The sequence below is a fragment of the Bubalus bubalis genome, chromosome 2, assembly GCF_019923935.1.
Source record: "Bubalus bubalis isolate 160015118507 breed Murrah chromosome 2, NDDB_SH_1, whole genome shotgun sequence".
NCBI classification, from domain to species: domain Eukaryota; kingdom Metazoa; phylum Chordata; class Mammalia; order Artiodactyla; family Bovidae; genus Bubalus; species Bubalus bubalis.
Genome location: NC_059158.1, coordinates 14,798,065 through 14,815,415, shown reverse-complemented (window position 1 = coordinate 14,815,415; position 17,351 = coordinate 14,798,065). Strand labels below are relative to the sequence as shown.

General features: G+C 43.5%; 1 protein-coding gene and 1 long non-coding RNA gene across 3 annotated transcripts in view; one reads left to right on the top strand and one right to left on the bottom strand.

The window, feature by feature from the left end:
• E2F3 (E2F transcription factor 3) overlaps window positions 1-846 on the bottom strand; it is an 85,914-nt gene extending 85,068 nt beyond the window's left edge. For both annotated transcript variants that reach the window (XM_006046534.4, XM_025266168.3), the window contains exon 1: window positions 387-846. In XM_006046534.4, coding sequence (XP_006046596.1) covers window positions 387-767 — 381 coding nt within the window. In that variant the 5' untranslated portion in view covers window positions 768-846. The remainder of the gene's footprint in view (window positions 1-386) is intronic.
• On the top strand, window positions 592-2,275 carry LOC123329167. Its single transcript, XR_006544386.2, has 2 exons — window positions 592-731; window positions 840-2,275. It is a non-coding gene; the product is annotated as an uncharacterized LOC123329167 (long non-coding RNA).
• The last annotated feature ends 15,076 nt before the right edge of the window (window positions 2,276-17,351 follow it).

Below are 17,351 nucleotides of genomic sequence, written 5' to 3'. Positions count from 1 at the left end.
CTTCTCCATCCGGGGCGTGACCCCTTCCTACGCCCGAGAAAGAGGAAGCTTCGAGTTGGAGGGGAGGGGAGAGTGGGGGTAGGGAAAAGTGCAGGAAAAGAGGAGGGGGGGCCGCGAAAAGTTTCGGAGTGTTTGATGTGGTTCGCGCCAAGGCGATCCCCGCCGCCCTGCACTCGCGGCGGAGCCCCTCGACCCTCCGGGCGCTGGCGGGGGGTAACACACGAGTCTTTAACAATAAGCCCTCGTTAGAGGAGCAGCCGCCGAGGCCCGAGACGCTCGGCCCCGCGCTCCCCACCAAGGGCGGCCCGCAGCGCGCCCACCACCCCGCGCAATGCGAGCCCACCTCCCGCCGGGGCTGGGGACGGTGGGGACGGGAGGGCATTTACCGGAGGGCCGCCGCCGCCGCTGCCGCCGCGTCCCAGCGCTGGTGGCTGCTGCAGCAGCCCGGCTCTGCCGGAGGGTCCGTGCGGCGTGGTGTAGATGAGGCTGCCAGCGGTCTGCTCCACGCCGGGGGCACTGGGGAGGAGGGGGCCGGCGGCGACGGCGCCGCTTTGGAGGGAGGAGGAACAGGAGGTGGTGGAAGTGTTCGTGGTGAGGATCTGGATGTACGCGCTCGGGGCGGCGGCGGCGGCGGGGAAGCCGGGGCTGGCTAGCAGTGCCCTTTTGTCCATGGAGGCTGCAGCGGCCGCAGCGACGACAGCCGCCCCCTCCCCACCCCCGGCGGTCACCAGGTACTGCTCCAGGGCGGGCTGGATCCCCTTTCTCATCTCTCGCTCCTGCTCTTTTTATTGCTATGGTAATATTAACGTATTGTTTGCAATTTCTTTTATTATTTGCAGTCGGAGTTTCCAAGTCTCTCCTCCTTCTCTCCTCCCAGCCCGGCGCTTCCGAGCCCCTTCTCTCTCTTTTCTTTTTATTTTTCCGCACCGCACGGGCCCCGGGGGCCAAAAATAATCGGGGCCCTGGAGAGAGGAGGGTCCCGGCCGCACGGATATCGGGCCCCGAGGGGGGATGGAGTCGTCGGGGGCGGCCGATGCAATGGATTGCGAGGCGGCGGCGGCTGCCCGAGTGCTGCGGCCGGCAGCTGAAAAATGGCTCCAGGAAGCTGCTGCTGACAATGAATGAAGGGATACGGTTTACGCGCCAAGGTCCTCCCGCGAAACTCAGATTTCCCGCCGGCTTTTCAAACCATATTTGCATATCCCCGCCCCTCAACCCGCCGAGGACCGTTCCCACAGCCCATTGGGCCTCTGTCTCATTCCTTCCGTCCCAATCGTGGAGCAGGGCCGCGACTTGCTGGTTTCAATTGGCTGCCGCGCATCATGGTTGTCGGGGCGACAGGGCCCCTATTTGCATACTCTTCCTTGATTGGCTGGGATGGAGTGTGGGTTTTAAGAGGTGGGGGGTAAAGTCTGCCTTCTCTCCCACGGAAGGCCACGCCTTGTACAGGCTCCTCCCCCGTCCCCGCCCTCCAGCCGGGCGGGCGCTGCTGACCTGGGCAGGGACTCCGCGCCCCGCAGACTCAGTGTGAATTTAACCTAGAGCGCAAGTTTCGCTTTTGGAAATTGTCAAGGTGACCAAGGGGACACTTTTCGGGGACTCGCTTTCGTTTGACCAGTAACCGTAATAGGTGAACGACAGCGAGAGATTCTCCCAAGTGTGTGCCAAAGGCAAGTTGGACCTTGCAAATGACGCCTGGCAGGTGGAAACTGAGCCCTTTAAATCGTGGGTTTCCCCCTTCCTGAAATCCAACCAATGCGGCAAGAGCTGATCCCGAGGCCGAGGCTGACAGACAGAAGCATGTGGGCAGGCAGAATCGTGGGGGCAGAAGGTTCGACTGACGTGATTGCGGGCACCATTTAGTTACCATTCCAGATCATTTCTGGTAGTTTCATTATCAGCCTGATGGGATTTAAGTTTAAAACTCCGAATGTTTTGCCAAGTGAAATCTTATAGCGAATTTTGAGTTCAGCAGACACCTCCAACCCCTCACCCTCTGGCCCAGAAGCACCCAGGGCAGTTAATCTGGGCTAACCTAGGACTGATCGGCGGGGTTCTAATCCGCCAAACGGTAATCCGAAGAAGTACATGTTTCCCACAATGACGTCTTGCTCCAAACAAACGCTGCACGCCTGGCACCAGCGCTTTACAATTTTGGTTTCCTAGCAAGTTCTCTGACAGGACAACCCAAACTTACTCCAAAATATTTTCAAAGAATTTTTTAAAGTAAACTATTCATTGCCACCAGAAAAATATTAAATTATTGTCAAACTGACTTTTGTACTGCTGCAAGTATTCATGGATTTTAAAATTGAAGATTGCGCCTTTGAGACTGAGCAGGAAAAGGACCCCGAGCAGGTTGAGAGAAAAGGTGTACATAGGTCGGGTCATCATTTACAGTTCCAGTCACTGAGAGAATTGTACAAAATAACTGCTGATCTGGTGTTCACTGGGTGATGAGCATTGCAATACCTCCTGCTCTTTTGCAAGACTATTATTATTAATTTCCAAAACTCATATACCCAGTCCTATGAAAAGCCTGATAAGATATATCAGTCTTATTACCTGAAATAGGGTGAGCTCAAAGTATTGTTAAAACTTGCACCAGGCTCAGGAAAATTTTGGTTTTTGCATTCAAGCTAATTGAGGATCCAAGGCCCAGTACCCAAACCTTTATTAACATAAATGATATGTGTCATCAAACTGACACTATCTTTAGGACAGATTAGGTGGTATTCATAGGGCATCATCCCAGGGACGGGGGAGCCTGGTGGGCTGCCGTCTGTGGGGTCACACAGAGTTGGACACGACTGAAGCGACTTAGCAGCAGTAGCAGCATAGGGCATCAATGCCTCATTGGGCTAGAGGCATAAAGTATTAGCAACTTCCTTGGTCTTGATCATCAATGTTACTTTCCACTGTGGGTCACTGTGGAAGAAACTAGTAACTACTTGGATATCACCAGCTATAGAATGTCACTAGGCTTTGCCGTTGGCTCAGCAGTGAAGAATCCTCCATTGTAGGAGACACAGCTTCGATCCCTGAGTCAAGAAGAACCCTTGGAGTAGGAAATGGCAACCCACTCCAGTATTCTTGGCTGGAAAATTCCATGGGCAGAGGAGCCTGGCAAGGCTACAGTCCATGGGATTGCAAGAGTCGGACATGATTGAACAGCAATAACAGAACATCACTGGCAGCATGAATTGGGTGAATATAGTGGGGGTTGTGGAAGGAGTGATGGTACAACAGGCACTCTCATTATAGACCTGCATTTTAAGATAAGAGACAAGCCTAGGACTTGGGACTGTGCACAGGATCTCTGCCTGACTCCTCACGCTCCCCCTTACTGCTCATGGTAAGATGGATAGGACATAGTCACAGGTAGCAAGTGTTCACCACCTAGACCCACCCCTGTGGTTCTAGTTTAGAAAGCTTTGAAATATTTACCATTCTACCTTAGCCAAGTTACACTTTTTAATGTAAGGTATTTGGTGGAGAAAAATGTTTTGACATGTTATGCTTACTGAACCCCAGGATGGGGTAGGAAGGGTTCAAAGAGAGAAGAGGAAGTGCTGAAAGTTAATTTGTGGAAAGGTGACATGTTTTAGTAGAAAGAAAAGGGGATTTGGAGCCAGAGTGATCTGGGTTTAAATTCTACCTCTTCTACTTACTGGCTATCTAACTTTCATCTTTAAAAGCTTGTGTTCTTGTATATTAAATGAGATCCCATATTGTTAATACTGATATCACAAGATTATGATGACAAGGAGCAATAATAATAGCACTTTGATTAATAGGTATTTATGATTCTGGGCTTCTCTGGTGGCTCAGCAGTAAAGACTCTGCCTGCCTGTGCAGGACAGTTGGTTTCAATCCCTGGGTCAGGAAGATCCCTTGGAGAAGGAAATGGCAATCCACTCCAGTGTGCTTGCCTGGGAAATCCCACAGACCATGAGCCTGGCTACATTCCATGGGGTCACATAAGAAGAGTTGGACATAAATTGGTAACTAAACAACAAACAACAACAATTTATGATTCTACTTATTTGTGTGATTGTGCTGTAGCACTTTTTGGTCCAGTTCTGACTCAGCCTCTAATCTTCCCTCTGCCGCCGGATGTCCACTTGCCGTGGCAGCTTAGCTTTGTTCCAGGGCAGGAGCACGGTCAAGTCCTGGTTGGGGGGATTATAGAATCCTGACTCAGAAGTTCAAGGTAACAAGGTCAACTTTGCAGCTCCGACTCCAACCCTCTCATCTGTCCGTGGCCAGCTTCTGACTGGTCCCTAAATCTGAGCCCCAAGACCTTCCCTCAAAGGTCAGACTGCTCTAGCACTGGAGCCAGACTGTTCTTGCCAATCACCCCCACTCTCTCCCTTGCTCTGACAGTGACCCAAGGCACTAATTGTCCCAGAATTGGCCCCTGATTCTGTTTGGTGTCAGTGCTCCCAAAACACATCTTCGTACTAATCTCTAGAACCTGTGATTGTGACCTTATTTGGAAGAAGGGTCTTTGCAGATAAAATTAAGCTAAGAATCTTGAAACAAGATCATTCTGGATTATCTGAATGGGCCCTAAATCCAATGACAAGTATTCTTAGACACCCAGAAGAGAAACGAGTAGAGAGGGCGAGATGGCTGTGTGAAGACAGCAACAGAGGTTGGAATGAGGAGCAGAATTTGAAGAATGCCGGCAGCCACCCGAAGCTGGAGGAGGCAAGGACCAGAATCTCCTCCATAGCCTCTGAGAGAACAGAGCCAACACTTTGATTTCAGACTTCTGGCTTCTAGACCTGCCAGAGAGTAGGTTTCTGTTGTTTTCAGCTCCCCAGTTTATTGTGATTTATTAGGGCAATCCTGGGTTGGTTAGCCTGCCTACCTGAGCCTCAGACCTCTTAGCTGCTACTCACCCTGTTTTGAATTGTTGCCATAATACCATTCTTTACTATACACGGATGATACTCATTGCCAGCCTGGGTGATAGCTCCTGTTGAAGATTCTTCAAAGTATGACTTGCTGACTGCCTGGTGTAGACTTACCCTGCTGCTGCTGCCTAGGAGATTATAAAAGTGCAGATTCCTGAGCTCTACCCCAGCCAATCAGAATCCCTGAGACAGGGCCCGAGACTCATTTAATGAGTCCCTCCAGGTAAGTCCTTTATGCTCTAGAGTTGAGGGCCAAATAGTCTGCCCATTATTTCCCATTGCTACAGCCAGCCTTGCCACCCCAATGTCTAATACCCTGATGGGTGCTTCCAATCTCCTACTGCACCTTCTTATCCTTCCATTTATTCTAACAAGTTCTTTATTCATGCACACACACACACACACACACACACACATTTATAGGCTTCCCAGGTGGCACTAGTGGTAAAGAACCCACCTGCCGATGCAGGAGACAAGGGTTTGATCCCTGGGTCAGGAAGATCCCCTGGAGAAGGCATGGCAACCCACTCCAGTATTCTTGCCTGAAGAATCCCCAGTCCATAGGGTTGCAAAGAGTGGGACATGACTGAAACAACGTAGTATGCATATGTGTATATATATATATACACACACATTATATACACTATTGGTATAAAGTTTGACATTACAGTTTTCTCTAAAAGTCTTCATTTTTTCAGTGTCAAATACAATTTGGCCAATAATAAGACCTATATAAATAACTCCCAAGAAATAATACTATTCAATATTAAATGGTTATCTTGGAATTAAATGTTAAATCTTCAGATGGAAAAATTACGGGTTTCCAAGATTAAGGAAACTGCTCACAAATGCAGATAGTCTTTGGAACATCTAAAGTTTAAATTGTGCCTCTAATTTAGTTTAGCTAAATCTGGTTGCTGCATTGGATTGAGGGTATAGAGTTTTGAATCTAAAGATTTGAATCTAAGGGTTTTCTATTGCAATTCAGTTGGTTGCCCACATAGAAATAACATTCTGTTTTTTTATCTTCCTGGTTAGGAGGGAAAAGGAGCATGTCCTTAAGCCATTACCATAGCAAACACTAGTAACAAAATTTCTAGGTGCTTATCCTTGAAAATTGACCATTATGGTTATTTATTATAGATGCTTTAGGTGCTGGTGTAGAGTTTCTTGTCTTCAGTTCTTTGACCAGTCCAGGAAGGTACTGTTTAGATAGAGCTTTTGTATTTTTAAATAAATCTCAGATGAACTTCCTGCATTAGAGCATTAGTCCCCATTTCATCTACTGAATCTGAATTTCTGGTTGGACTCCAGGAATCCACCTCATAAACAGGAGAGCTGTGATGCAGGTGGTCCACAGAATACACTTTGGGAAACACTGCCACAGCGGCATGCATGCCCCAGCAGTCTCTGCTCTGTGCATTGGCTTCCTAGGCAATGATGACATAGACAATTCTCTTGTATGTGGAATCTTTGAGCAACTAATGTTACCATTGTTAGTGTAACTATTTATTTAGACTGTACCCTGATTGCAGATTGCCTCTTCTACTAAAGCTCTTCCTTCTCAGTTAACAATACTATTTAGATACAATATACTGGATGGGGGAAAAAAAATGGTATTATCTCAAAGGTGTGTGTTTCCTTGCTGTTTTGAAGCAGATTTTAATCATTTTAAAATTTTTGACACCTTTTAGTTGTCTCCTTATTCACCTTAGCTCACTGAAAATGTACTTACTTTAAAGATCCTATAAATAGAGTGACCACCCACTAGTGTGGGATATAAGTAAGTCACCCCTCTCAGTGTGATATTTTTATCTTTTAAAAGCAGAATTTCTTAGAAGAATCTTATAGATCACACAGTAGTTACCAGGCTTATATTGAAACAAAAAAAATACAGAAAACTAAACAAAACAAATCACAGATTAGTGAATTATTATAAGGTGAACATTTGTAAGCACCATTCAAGTCAAAAAGTAGAACTTGATTGGCACCCCTGAAGTCCTTTTCATTCCCCAAAATCCTGATCACAGCCCCTTCCCTCCCAATAAAAGTACCATTAGCCTGATAGTTTTAAGTCTTCACTTCTTTGTTTTTAAAAAAAATGTGTCACCCAAATATGCATCACCAGGAAATATAATTTAGTCATGCCCATTAAAAAATATTGATATGCCTTTCTGTATGCTCAGTCACATCTAACTCTTTGCAGCCCCACAGACTGTAGCCCACCAGGCTCCTTGTCCATGGGATTTCCCAGGCAAGAGTTCTGGAGTGGGTTGCCATTTCCTTCTCCAGAGGATCTTCCTAAGCCAAGGATCAAAGCTGCATCTCTTGCGTCTCCTGCGTTGGCAACTGAGTCCTTTACCACTAGTGCCACCTGGGAAGCCCTGATATAAAGCGTTTTTTTTTAATTTATTGAAATATAGTTGATTTATAATGTATTAGTTTAGATATACAGCAAAGGGATTCAGTTATATATATGTATAAATTTTTTCTTACATTCTCTTCCATTATGGGTAATTAAAAGATTCTGATTGTAGTTCTCTGTGCTATACAGTAGGCCCTTGCTGGTTATCTATCATATATATACTAGTGTATCTGTTAATCCCAAATTCATAATGTATCTTTCTTCCCCTTTGTTAACCAGAAATTTGTTTTCTATGTCTATAAGTCTATTTCTGTTTTGTAAATAAGTTCATTTGAATCATTTTAGATTTTAGATTCAACATATAAGTAATATCATATGATATTTCTCTTTCTCTACCTGACTTACTTAGAATGATAATCTCTAGGTCCATCCATGTTGCTGCGAATGGCATTATTTCATTCCTTTTCGTGACTAAGTAGTATTCCACCACACACACACACACACACACCCCACATCTTTGTCCATTCATCTGTCAGTGGACAGTTAAGTTGATTCCATACTGCCCTGGTCAGTATGATTCCACTCCCAGCAGTTCCTCCTTGGTCTTCCTCTCTGTCTTAAAAGGGAGCCCTGAGGGTCAGTTTTGAGGGGGTTGGGTGAGACTGCTCTGGTCCCTCTAGACCTTCCTACTGCAGCCCCTTGCTCTCACCTGCTCCTGGGGAGCAAAACCGCTCTCTGTTCCAGCCACCATTACCCCATCAGTCCACTCACATCCCAGGGAAAATCTGGATCTCTTGGAGGGGGGGCTGTTCTCCTGTTCTTAGGTCCAGCAGGCACCAAGTACCATGCAATTCTTTCCTTCTCCCTCATATACAGGCTGAGACCACACAGCTCTTATGGCTGCTGGTAGTTGGTTCACATTCATTTGTGTTTGGGGATTCCCCGGAGTAACACTGCCACCAAGTCTTGTAGCCCATGGGTTTCAGTTTTCCTATCTAGATGTCTCTCTGTTCTCATATGGGAGTAAGGAGAGATGGGAAAATGATGCTGCTTCATCCTGTTCTTCAGATTTACCTTTCCTTTTTTTAAAAAAAATGTTTGTTTTGAGACTAGCAGATTGGAAGTGTCATTGAAACAATGCCACATAAGCCAAAAATGTTTCCAACAAACGTTAAGGGAGGGACTTCCCTGATGGTCCGGTAGTTAAGGCTCTGCTCCTTCAATGCAGGGGGCCTAGGTTTGATCCCAGTCAGGAAACTAGATCCCACATGCTGCAACTAAAGAACCTGGAAGACCTTGCACAGTCAAATACGTGTGTGTATGTGTGTGTGTGTGTGTGTGTACACATATATATATGTTAAGTGATGGGAGAAGGCAATGGCAACCCACTCCAGTACTCTTGCCTGGAAAATCCCATGGACGGAGGAGCCTGGTAGGCTTGCAGTCCATGGGGTCGCTAAGAGTCAGACACGACTGAGCAACTTCACTTTCCCTTTTCACTTTCATGCATTGGAGAAGGAAATGGCAACCCACTCCAGTGTTCTTGCCTGGAGAATCACAGGGACGGCAGAGCCTGGTGGGCTGCTGTCTATGGGGTCGCACAGAGTCAGACACAACTGAAGTGATTTAGCAGCAGCATGTAAAGTGATGAGCTGTTTTCTTTTCAGTTTCTCAGAGAAAACTTGAAAATGAAGAAGAAAAGTGGCCTCCTTAGATAATGGCTAGAATGAGATCTGGGATGGGAGGAAGCAGAAGGATGCAAGCTACCTTTTCAGACTTGGTAATCTGGGCGTACTTTCTTGTGGGTTTTAAATAGGGAACATGGTTGGCAGCATGTCACAAATGGACCTGTGGGCAGAAAAGTACTTTTTCTTCTCCACCTTGGTTTCCTTGACAGCACTGCCTCTGGTTTCTCATTCTAGCCCTCTGACCTTCTGGATCTCCTTGATGGCTTCATTTTCTTCTTTATTTCCTTACAAATCTCTTTCTCCTCTTCCTTCTCTCTTCATTCTCTCTGGGTAATCTTTTATATTATTATTATTATAAAATCTGAATAACATAGTAGATATCATTTTAACCATTTGTGAGGGTAAAATTCAGTGGTATTAAATAAATGTTGTATAACCATTGCCACTATCTATACAGCAAACTTTTTTCTTTCATCCCCAACAAAAACTCTGTATCTACTAAACTATCTCCCTATCCTCTTCTTCCCTCAGTTCTTGGTAATCACTATTCTACTTTTTGTCTTTATGAATTTGACTACTCTAGGTAGCTCGTATAAGTGGAATCATATAATCTGTCCTTTTGTGTGTGGATTATTTTAATTAGCATAGTATCTTTGGGGTTCATCTGCATTGTAGCGGGTCAGAATGTCCTTTTTTAAGGATGAATAATATTCTATTATATGTATACACATTGTGTTTGTCCATTCATCTGCTGGTAGACTCAGGTTGCTTCCACCTTTTGGCTATTGTGAATAATGTTGCTATGAATATTAATACGCAAATATCTGTTCAAGTACCTGCTTTCAATTCTTTTGGATATATAGGTATCTTGGAGATATTGAGGGTTTGATTCCAGACCACACAATAAGGTGAATATCACAATGAAGTGAGCCACACACATTTTCTGTTTTCCCAGTGCATATAGGATATGTTTATACTGTCCTGTAGTTTATTACATGTGCAATGGCATTATACTAGAGCAACAAAATACATACTTTAAAAATGTTTCATTGATAAAAACTGCTAACTGTCATCTGATCCTTAAGTGAGTCATAATATTTTTGTTGGTGGAAGGCTTGAAATATTGAAGGAATTACCAAAATGTGACACAGAGCCATGAAATGAACAAATGCTGCTGCAAAAATTGTGCTGATAAGACTTGGTTGATGCAGAATTGCCACACAACTTCAATTTGTAAAAAAATACAATATCTGCAAAATACAGTAAAGTAAAGCATAATAACATGAAGTATACTTGTATACCCAGCAGTGGAATTTCTGGGTCATATGGTAGTTTTATATTTAACTTTTTGAGACACTCCTGGGACAATCTTGACATAAGCTACAATGTCAACAGCAGTCTATGTAGTTTTGTCCCATAGAACTTTCTACAATAATTGAAATGTTCTATAATTCTGCACTGTCCAATACAATAGCCATTAATCACACATGGCTAATGATCACATGAAATATAGCTAGTTTGACAAATGAACTGAGTTTTTATCCTCTGTCCATGGGATTTTCCAGGCAAGAATTCTGGTTTGCCATTTCCTTCTCCAGGGGATCTTCCCAACCCAGGGATGAAACCCAGGTATCCTGCAATGCAGGCAGATTCCTTACCATCTTGAACCACCAGCAAAGCCCCTTACATAATTTTAATCAACTTAAATTCAAATTTAAATAGCCACATGTGGGTTAATAAATCAGACATTGTATATTGACAGGCTGTGACTTCTTCTAATTCTGTATTTCCAATCTGGCCATTTTTCCTGTTTTAAATATACACTTTCACTAACTTTCCACTGACATTTCCTTGAATCACATGGCCCTTATTTCTTAATGCTTTGTCACTGCAGACTCCAATATTATTTCCTAAGGAGGTTGGCATCAAAGTCCAGTTACCTCTACTGCCAGAATGATCGTGTCTGCTTTATCCTAGGCACTTTCATTGTATCTAGACTATCTCCATGTGCAATGAAATCTAAGTGAAATTTCTAAAATGTAAATCCAACAAACTGTCCTTCTGAGGCTCTTCATTACCTGAAGATTTAAGACTAAATTCATTATCTTTGTCTACAGGCTCTCCAGTTCTCTCTCTAGCCTCATTTCCCATCATTTTCCAGTAGGCAACATGAACTCCAAGCTGTACTCACACTGGAGTATCTCAAATGGTTTCTCCCACTTCTATGTCTAATATAGCTGTCACTCTGCTTAAAAAATGCCTACCACTCCTTGTCAAATTTTTAAAAATATTTATTTATTTGGCTGTGCCAGGTCTTAGCTGTGGCATGTGGAATCTTTGATCTTTGTCACAACATGAGGGATCTTTAATTGCAGCATGTGGGATCTTGTTTCCTGACCAAGGATCGAGCCCCAGCCCCCTGCATTGGGGGTGCAGAATCTTAGCAACTGGACCACCAGGGAAGTCACCCTGTCAAATTTACAAACTCTTACTCATCTATTAAGACTCTGCCCAGGGGACATCGCCTCTGCAAAGCCTCCTAAGCTAGCCCTCCTCATATTACTTATTTATCAGATAAATGCTTGTTGAGCATCAACTTTGTGCCAGACCCCAATTCAGGAACTGTGATGTAAGTGAGAAATGGATAGACTGAAAGATGTCTTCATCCAGCTTGAAGATACAGGCTGGCAAACAGGAAACGATAATAACATGGTCATTGTAATTACATATTATGATACTAATGATATCGTATATAAAAGGTGCTGTGAGGTGAGGCAATACACAGTGCTATCAAAACACTAAGGACACCCAACCCAGGCTGGCGGAAGAATTTAAGGAAGGTTTCCTGGAGGGAAAAAGTAGGTAGAAGAATGATAGGGATTATTTCAGTATTGTGGAGTGGGAGCAGAGAATATGGGATGCATGACTTGTTGGAGGAAATGAAAGCATTTCAGCAAGAAATTGTGAAGAAACTTCCCATTAACAAGCTATGTGGAATTTATTCTGAAGGCAATGAAAGGTCACTGAGACAGATGTGTGACATGATAAGACTTGGTCTTAGAAGGATTCCTCTGGTGACAGGATGGGGAATGTATTGGAGGGGCCAGGACTGTGGCAATGATCTAGGTCAGAGATGGGCAATCTGGCTTCTGGACCAAATCTGGCCATTGTGTGTTTTTGTACAACCTGCAATCTAGAGCCATTTTTAGACTTTTTTATTCTTTTGAATGGCTGAAAACAAAAGAAGACTATATCCCATGATGTGAAAAATTAAATAAAATTCAAATGTGGCCTGGTCTTGGTCATTAAATCTTTCCTAAGCCTTAGATTTTCCTGCTTTAGAGCTCAGAGGTCCACTTTCCCTTCGTTGATTTTGCCTAGAGTTGACCTTACTTTCATTCTACCCAAAACTGGTGAGCTATCCATGAGTAAAATTGAAAGATTTATCCCTCCAGGGATAGGAACAGGACTCACTTGTCCTGTGCTTGTGTGACACCAAAAATAATAAGATAGATAAGATCAGTTCAGTTCAGTCGCTCAGTCATGTCTGACTCTTAGCAACCCCATGGACTGGAGCACACCAGGCTTCCATGTCCTTCACCATCTCCTGGATCTTGCTCAAACTTATGTCCATTGAGCTGGTGATGACATCCAACCATCTTGTCCTTTTTCGTCCCCTTCTCCTGCCTTCACTCTTTCCCAGCATCAGGGTCTTTTCCAACGAGCCAGTCCTTCGCATCAGGTGGCCAAAGTATTGGAGTTTCAGCTCCAGCATTAGTCCTTCCAATGAATATTCAGGGTTGATTTCCTTTAGGATTGACTAGTTTGATCTCCTTGCAGTCCAAGGGACTCTCAAGAGTCTTCTCCAGCACCACAGTTCAAAAGCATCAATTCTTCTGTGCTCAACTTTCTTTATGGTCCAACTCTCACATCCATACATGACTACTTGAAAACCACAGCTTTGACGAGTAGGAGATTTGTTAGCAGAGTGGGGTCTCTGCTTTTTAATACACTGTCTAGTTTTGTCATAGCTTTTCTTCCAAGAAGCAAGCATCTTTTAATTTTGTGGCTGCAGTCACCATCTGCAGTGATTTTGGAGCCCAATAAAATAAAGTCTGTCACTGTTTCCATTGTTTCCCCATCTATTTTACATGAAATGATGGGACTGGATGCCATGGATCTTAGTTTTTTGAATGTTGAGTTTCAAGCCAGCTTTTTCACTCTCCTCTTTCACCTTCATCAAGGGGCTATTTAGTTCCTCTTTACTTTCTGCCATTAGGGTAGTGTCATCTGCATATCTGAGGTTATTGATATTTCTCTCAGCAATCTTGATTCCAGCTTGAGCTTCATCCAGCCCAGCATTTCGCATGAGATACTCTGCATATAAGTTAAATAAGTAGGGTGACAGTATACAGCCTTGATGTTCTGCTTTCCCAATTTGGAACCAGTCCATTGTTCCATGTATGGTTCTAACTGTTGCTTCTTGATCTGCATACAGGGTTCTTAGGAGGCAGGTAAGGTGGTCTGGTATTCCCATCTCTTTAAGAATTTTCCACAGTTTGTTGTGATCAACGCATTAAGCAAAGGCTTAATGAAGCAGAAGTAGATGTTTTTCTGGAATTCTTTTGCTTTTTATATCATCCAACGGGTGTTGGTAATTTGATCTCTGGTTCCTCTGCCTTTTCTAAATCCAACTTAAATGTCTGAAAGTTCTCCATTCATGTAGCTTGGAGAATGTTGAGCATGACTTTGCTAGCATGTGAGATGAATGCAATTGTGCAGTAGTTTGAACATTCTTTGGCATTGCCTCTCTTTGGGATTGAAATGAACTCACCTTTTCCTGTCTTTTGGCCACTGGTGAGTTTTCCAAATTTGCTGGCATATTGGATGTGGCACTTTCACAGCATCATCTTTTAGGATTTGAAATAGCTCAGCTGGAATTCCATCACTTCTACTGGCTTTGTTCTTAGTGATGCTTCCTAAGATCCACTTGACTTCACATTCCGTCTGGCTCTAGGTGAATGATCACACCATCGTAGTTATCCAGGACATTAAAATCTTTTTTGTATAGTTCTTCTGTATATTCTTGCCACCTCTTCTTAATATCTTCTGCTTCCATTAGGTCCATACCATTTCTGTCCTTTATTGTGCCCATCTTTTCATGAAGTGTTTCCTTGGTATCACTAATTTTCTAGAAGAGATCGCTAGTCTTTCCCATTCTATTGTTTTCCTCTATTTCTTTGCATTGTTCACTTAGGAAGCCTTTCTTATCATTCCTTTTTATTCTTTGGAACTCTGTATTCAGATGTATATATCTTTCCTTTTCTCCTTTTGCCTTTCGTTTCTCTTCTTAAGGTAAGATGAGGTAGAACTGAATGTCATCAGTGGGCATATGGCTTAAACCAAGCCAGTGAAACCCCACTCAGGACTTTTTTTTCTATATCTATTGCAAAAGAGGAATTTTTTCTACTGTATTCTAAGCTGGGAAGGTATAAGTCTAAATCATCTAGAGACCACCATTTAGAGAGAGACTGCCTGAGAATGAAGTCAATGCAAAGGACAATGAAAGTGAAAAAAAAGAGAAGAGAATTCGAGTACTAATAATACAATTGGAGTCCCTAGGCCTAGGTGTACTTTCAATTATATGAATTGGACCCTCTTTGCTTAATCTAGTATGAGTTGGGTTTCTGTTATTGCAAATGGAACAATTCGTATCTAAAGACTTGTGGAGTTGAAGTCTATGAGATGTTGTCTCTCTATTTTTTTAATATCAGATGTTGTCTTAGTTTGAGCTCCATAGCCAGAGATAAGTATTAGGGTGTGGGTGGCTTATTTGGGCAAAGAAAGCAAGGGTGAAGAAGCAGTGAGAGTGAAGGAGCAAAATCCAATAAAGAGGGGTTGTTGATGACCTGGGGACCCTCTGGGTAGACCGTTTCAGACTCGTCCCTCCAAGGAAGGGAGACGCAGGCATCTACCCAGCATCTCTGCTCCCTCTTGAATCAGAATTTAGGGCTGCTGGTGCACCCAGTTGAGTAGGCTTCCTCACCTTGGGAGAAAACTTCAAGCAGAACTGTAGGGAGGTGCTGTGCTTACAAGTGAGGTGCAGCAGCTTTGGGGAGCTCTCCAGCACAGCTCCTCTGCAGTCACAGGCAAGCGGTAAGGTGGAATTGTCAGAGTGCTATGGACAAAATTGCGTCAAATGCCATTTACTTGCACGAGTGAAGTCTAAGATGAATGGTAGGTGCTTTGGAAGGAATATTAATATTTTTAAGACCTTGAGTATGATGATCACCAAAGAATTGATGCTTTTGAACTGTGGTGTTGGAGAAGACTCTTAAGAGTCCCTTGGACTGCAAGGAGATCCAACCAGTCCATCCTAAAGGAGATCAGTCCTGAATATTCATTGGAAGGACTGATGCTGAAGCTGAAACTCCCACAACTTTGGCCACCTGATGCAAAGAACTGACTCATTTGAAAAGACCCTGGTGCCGGGGAAGATTGAAGGTGGGAGGAGAAGGAGAGGATGCGATGGTTGGATGGCATCACCGATTCAATGGACATGAGTTTGAATAAACTCCTGGATTTGGTGATGAACAGGGAGGCCTGGTGTGCTGCTATCTATGGGGTTGCAAAGAGTCGGACGTGCCTGAGCGACTGAACTGAACTGACTGATGATTTATTAAGTGTAATAATATCTTAATTTGAGAGTGCTTTACAGATTATAAAGCCTTAAGCTTTTTAATGAAGGTATTTTAATTTTACAAGTAATCTATGAATACAGTCTTGTTTTGAACAATTTAAAATATTCACAATCACCCACTTGGCTAGGTGCTTTTGCCTCTTGAGATACATAGGTGTTTCTAACCTGAAAAACCTAGGTATTTTTACCCTCTCTAACACAAGGGATTCAGTTCAGCTCAGTTCAGTCGCTCGGTCGTGTCCGACTCTTTGCGACCCCATGAATTGCAGCACGCCAGGCCTCCCTGTCCATCACCAACTCCCAGAGTTCATTCAAACTCACGTCCATCGAGTCAGTGATGCCATCTAGCCATCTCATCCTCTATCATCCCCTTCTCCTCCTTAAGGAACTAGATCTGACAGATAGAGTGCCTGATGAACTATGGACTGAGGTTCGTGACATTGTACAGGAGACAGGGATCAAGACCATCCCCATGGAAAAGAAATGCAAAAAAGCAAAATGGCTGTCTGGGGAGGCCTTATAAATAGCTGTGAAAAGAAGCGAAGTGAAAAGCAAAGGATAAAAGGAAAGATATAAGCATCTGAATGCAGAGTTCCAAAGAATAGCAAGAAGAGATAAGAAAGCCATCCTCAGCAATCAATGCAAAGAAATAGAGGAAAACAACAGAATGGGAAAGACTAGAGATCTCTTCAAGAAAATTAGAGATACCAAGGGAACATTTCATGCAAAGATGGGCTCGATAAAGGACAGAAATGGTATGGACCTAACAGAAGCAGAAGATATTAAGAAGAGGTGGCAAGAATACACAGAAGAACTGTACAAAAAAGATCTTCAAGACCAAGATAATCACAATGGTGTGATCACTGACCTAGAGCCAGACATCCTGGAATGTGAAGTCAAGTGGGCCTTAGAAAGCATCACTACAAACAAAGCTAGTGGAGGTGATGGAATTCCAGTTGAGCTATTTCAAATCCTGAAAGATGATGCTGTGAAAGTGCTGCACTCAATATGCCAGCAAATTTGAAAACTTAGCAGTGGCCACAGGACTGGAAAAGGTCAGTTTTCATTCCAATCCCAAAGAAAGGCAATGCCAAAGAATGCTCAAACTATCACACAGTTGCACTCATCTCACACACTAGTAAAGTAATGATCAAATTGCCAACACAAGGGATTACAGATACCAAATGCATAGCCCAAAATCATACACTTGCTAGATGGCAGACCTAAATTTCTTTTTTTAAGTTTTGTTAGGAAAAAAAATGTGTGTTTTATATTGGAGTATAGCTGATTAACAGCATTGTGATAGTTTCAGGTGGACAGCAAAGGGACTCATCCATACATATACATGTATCCATTCTCCTCCAAACTCCGCTGGCCAGAGCTGAATTTCAAACTCCAATGTTCCTACTCTTGATTCAGTAACACTTCTACAACTCATACCACCTAAATGGGAACCCAGTGACCTATATATAACAGAGCTCTGAAAATGGATCACTGGTCTAGACCAAGTACCCAGCTCCTCCAGACAGCCATACCTGGTTTCCAAGTCATTCTCAAATAAAATTGCAGATTCTGGATGTTATGGCTTGAGTCATGTCCCCCTCAAAAGTTAGGGTGAAGTCCTAGCCCTCAGGAGGAGAAGAGGATGACAGAGGATGAGATGGTTGGATGGCATC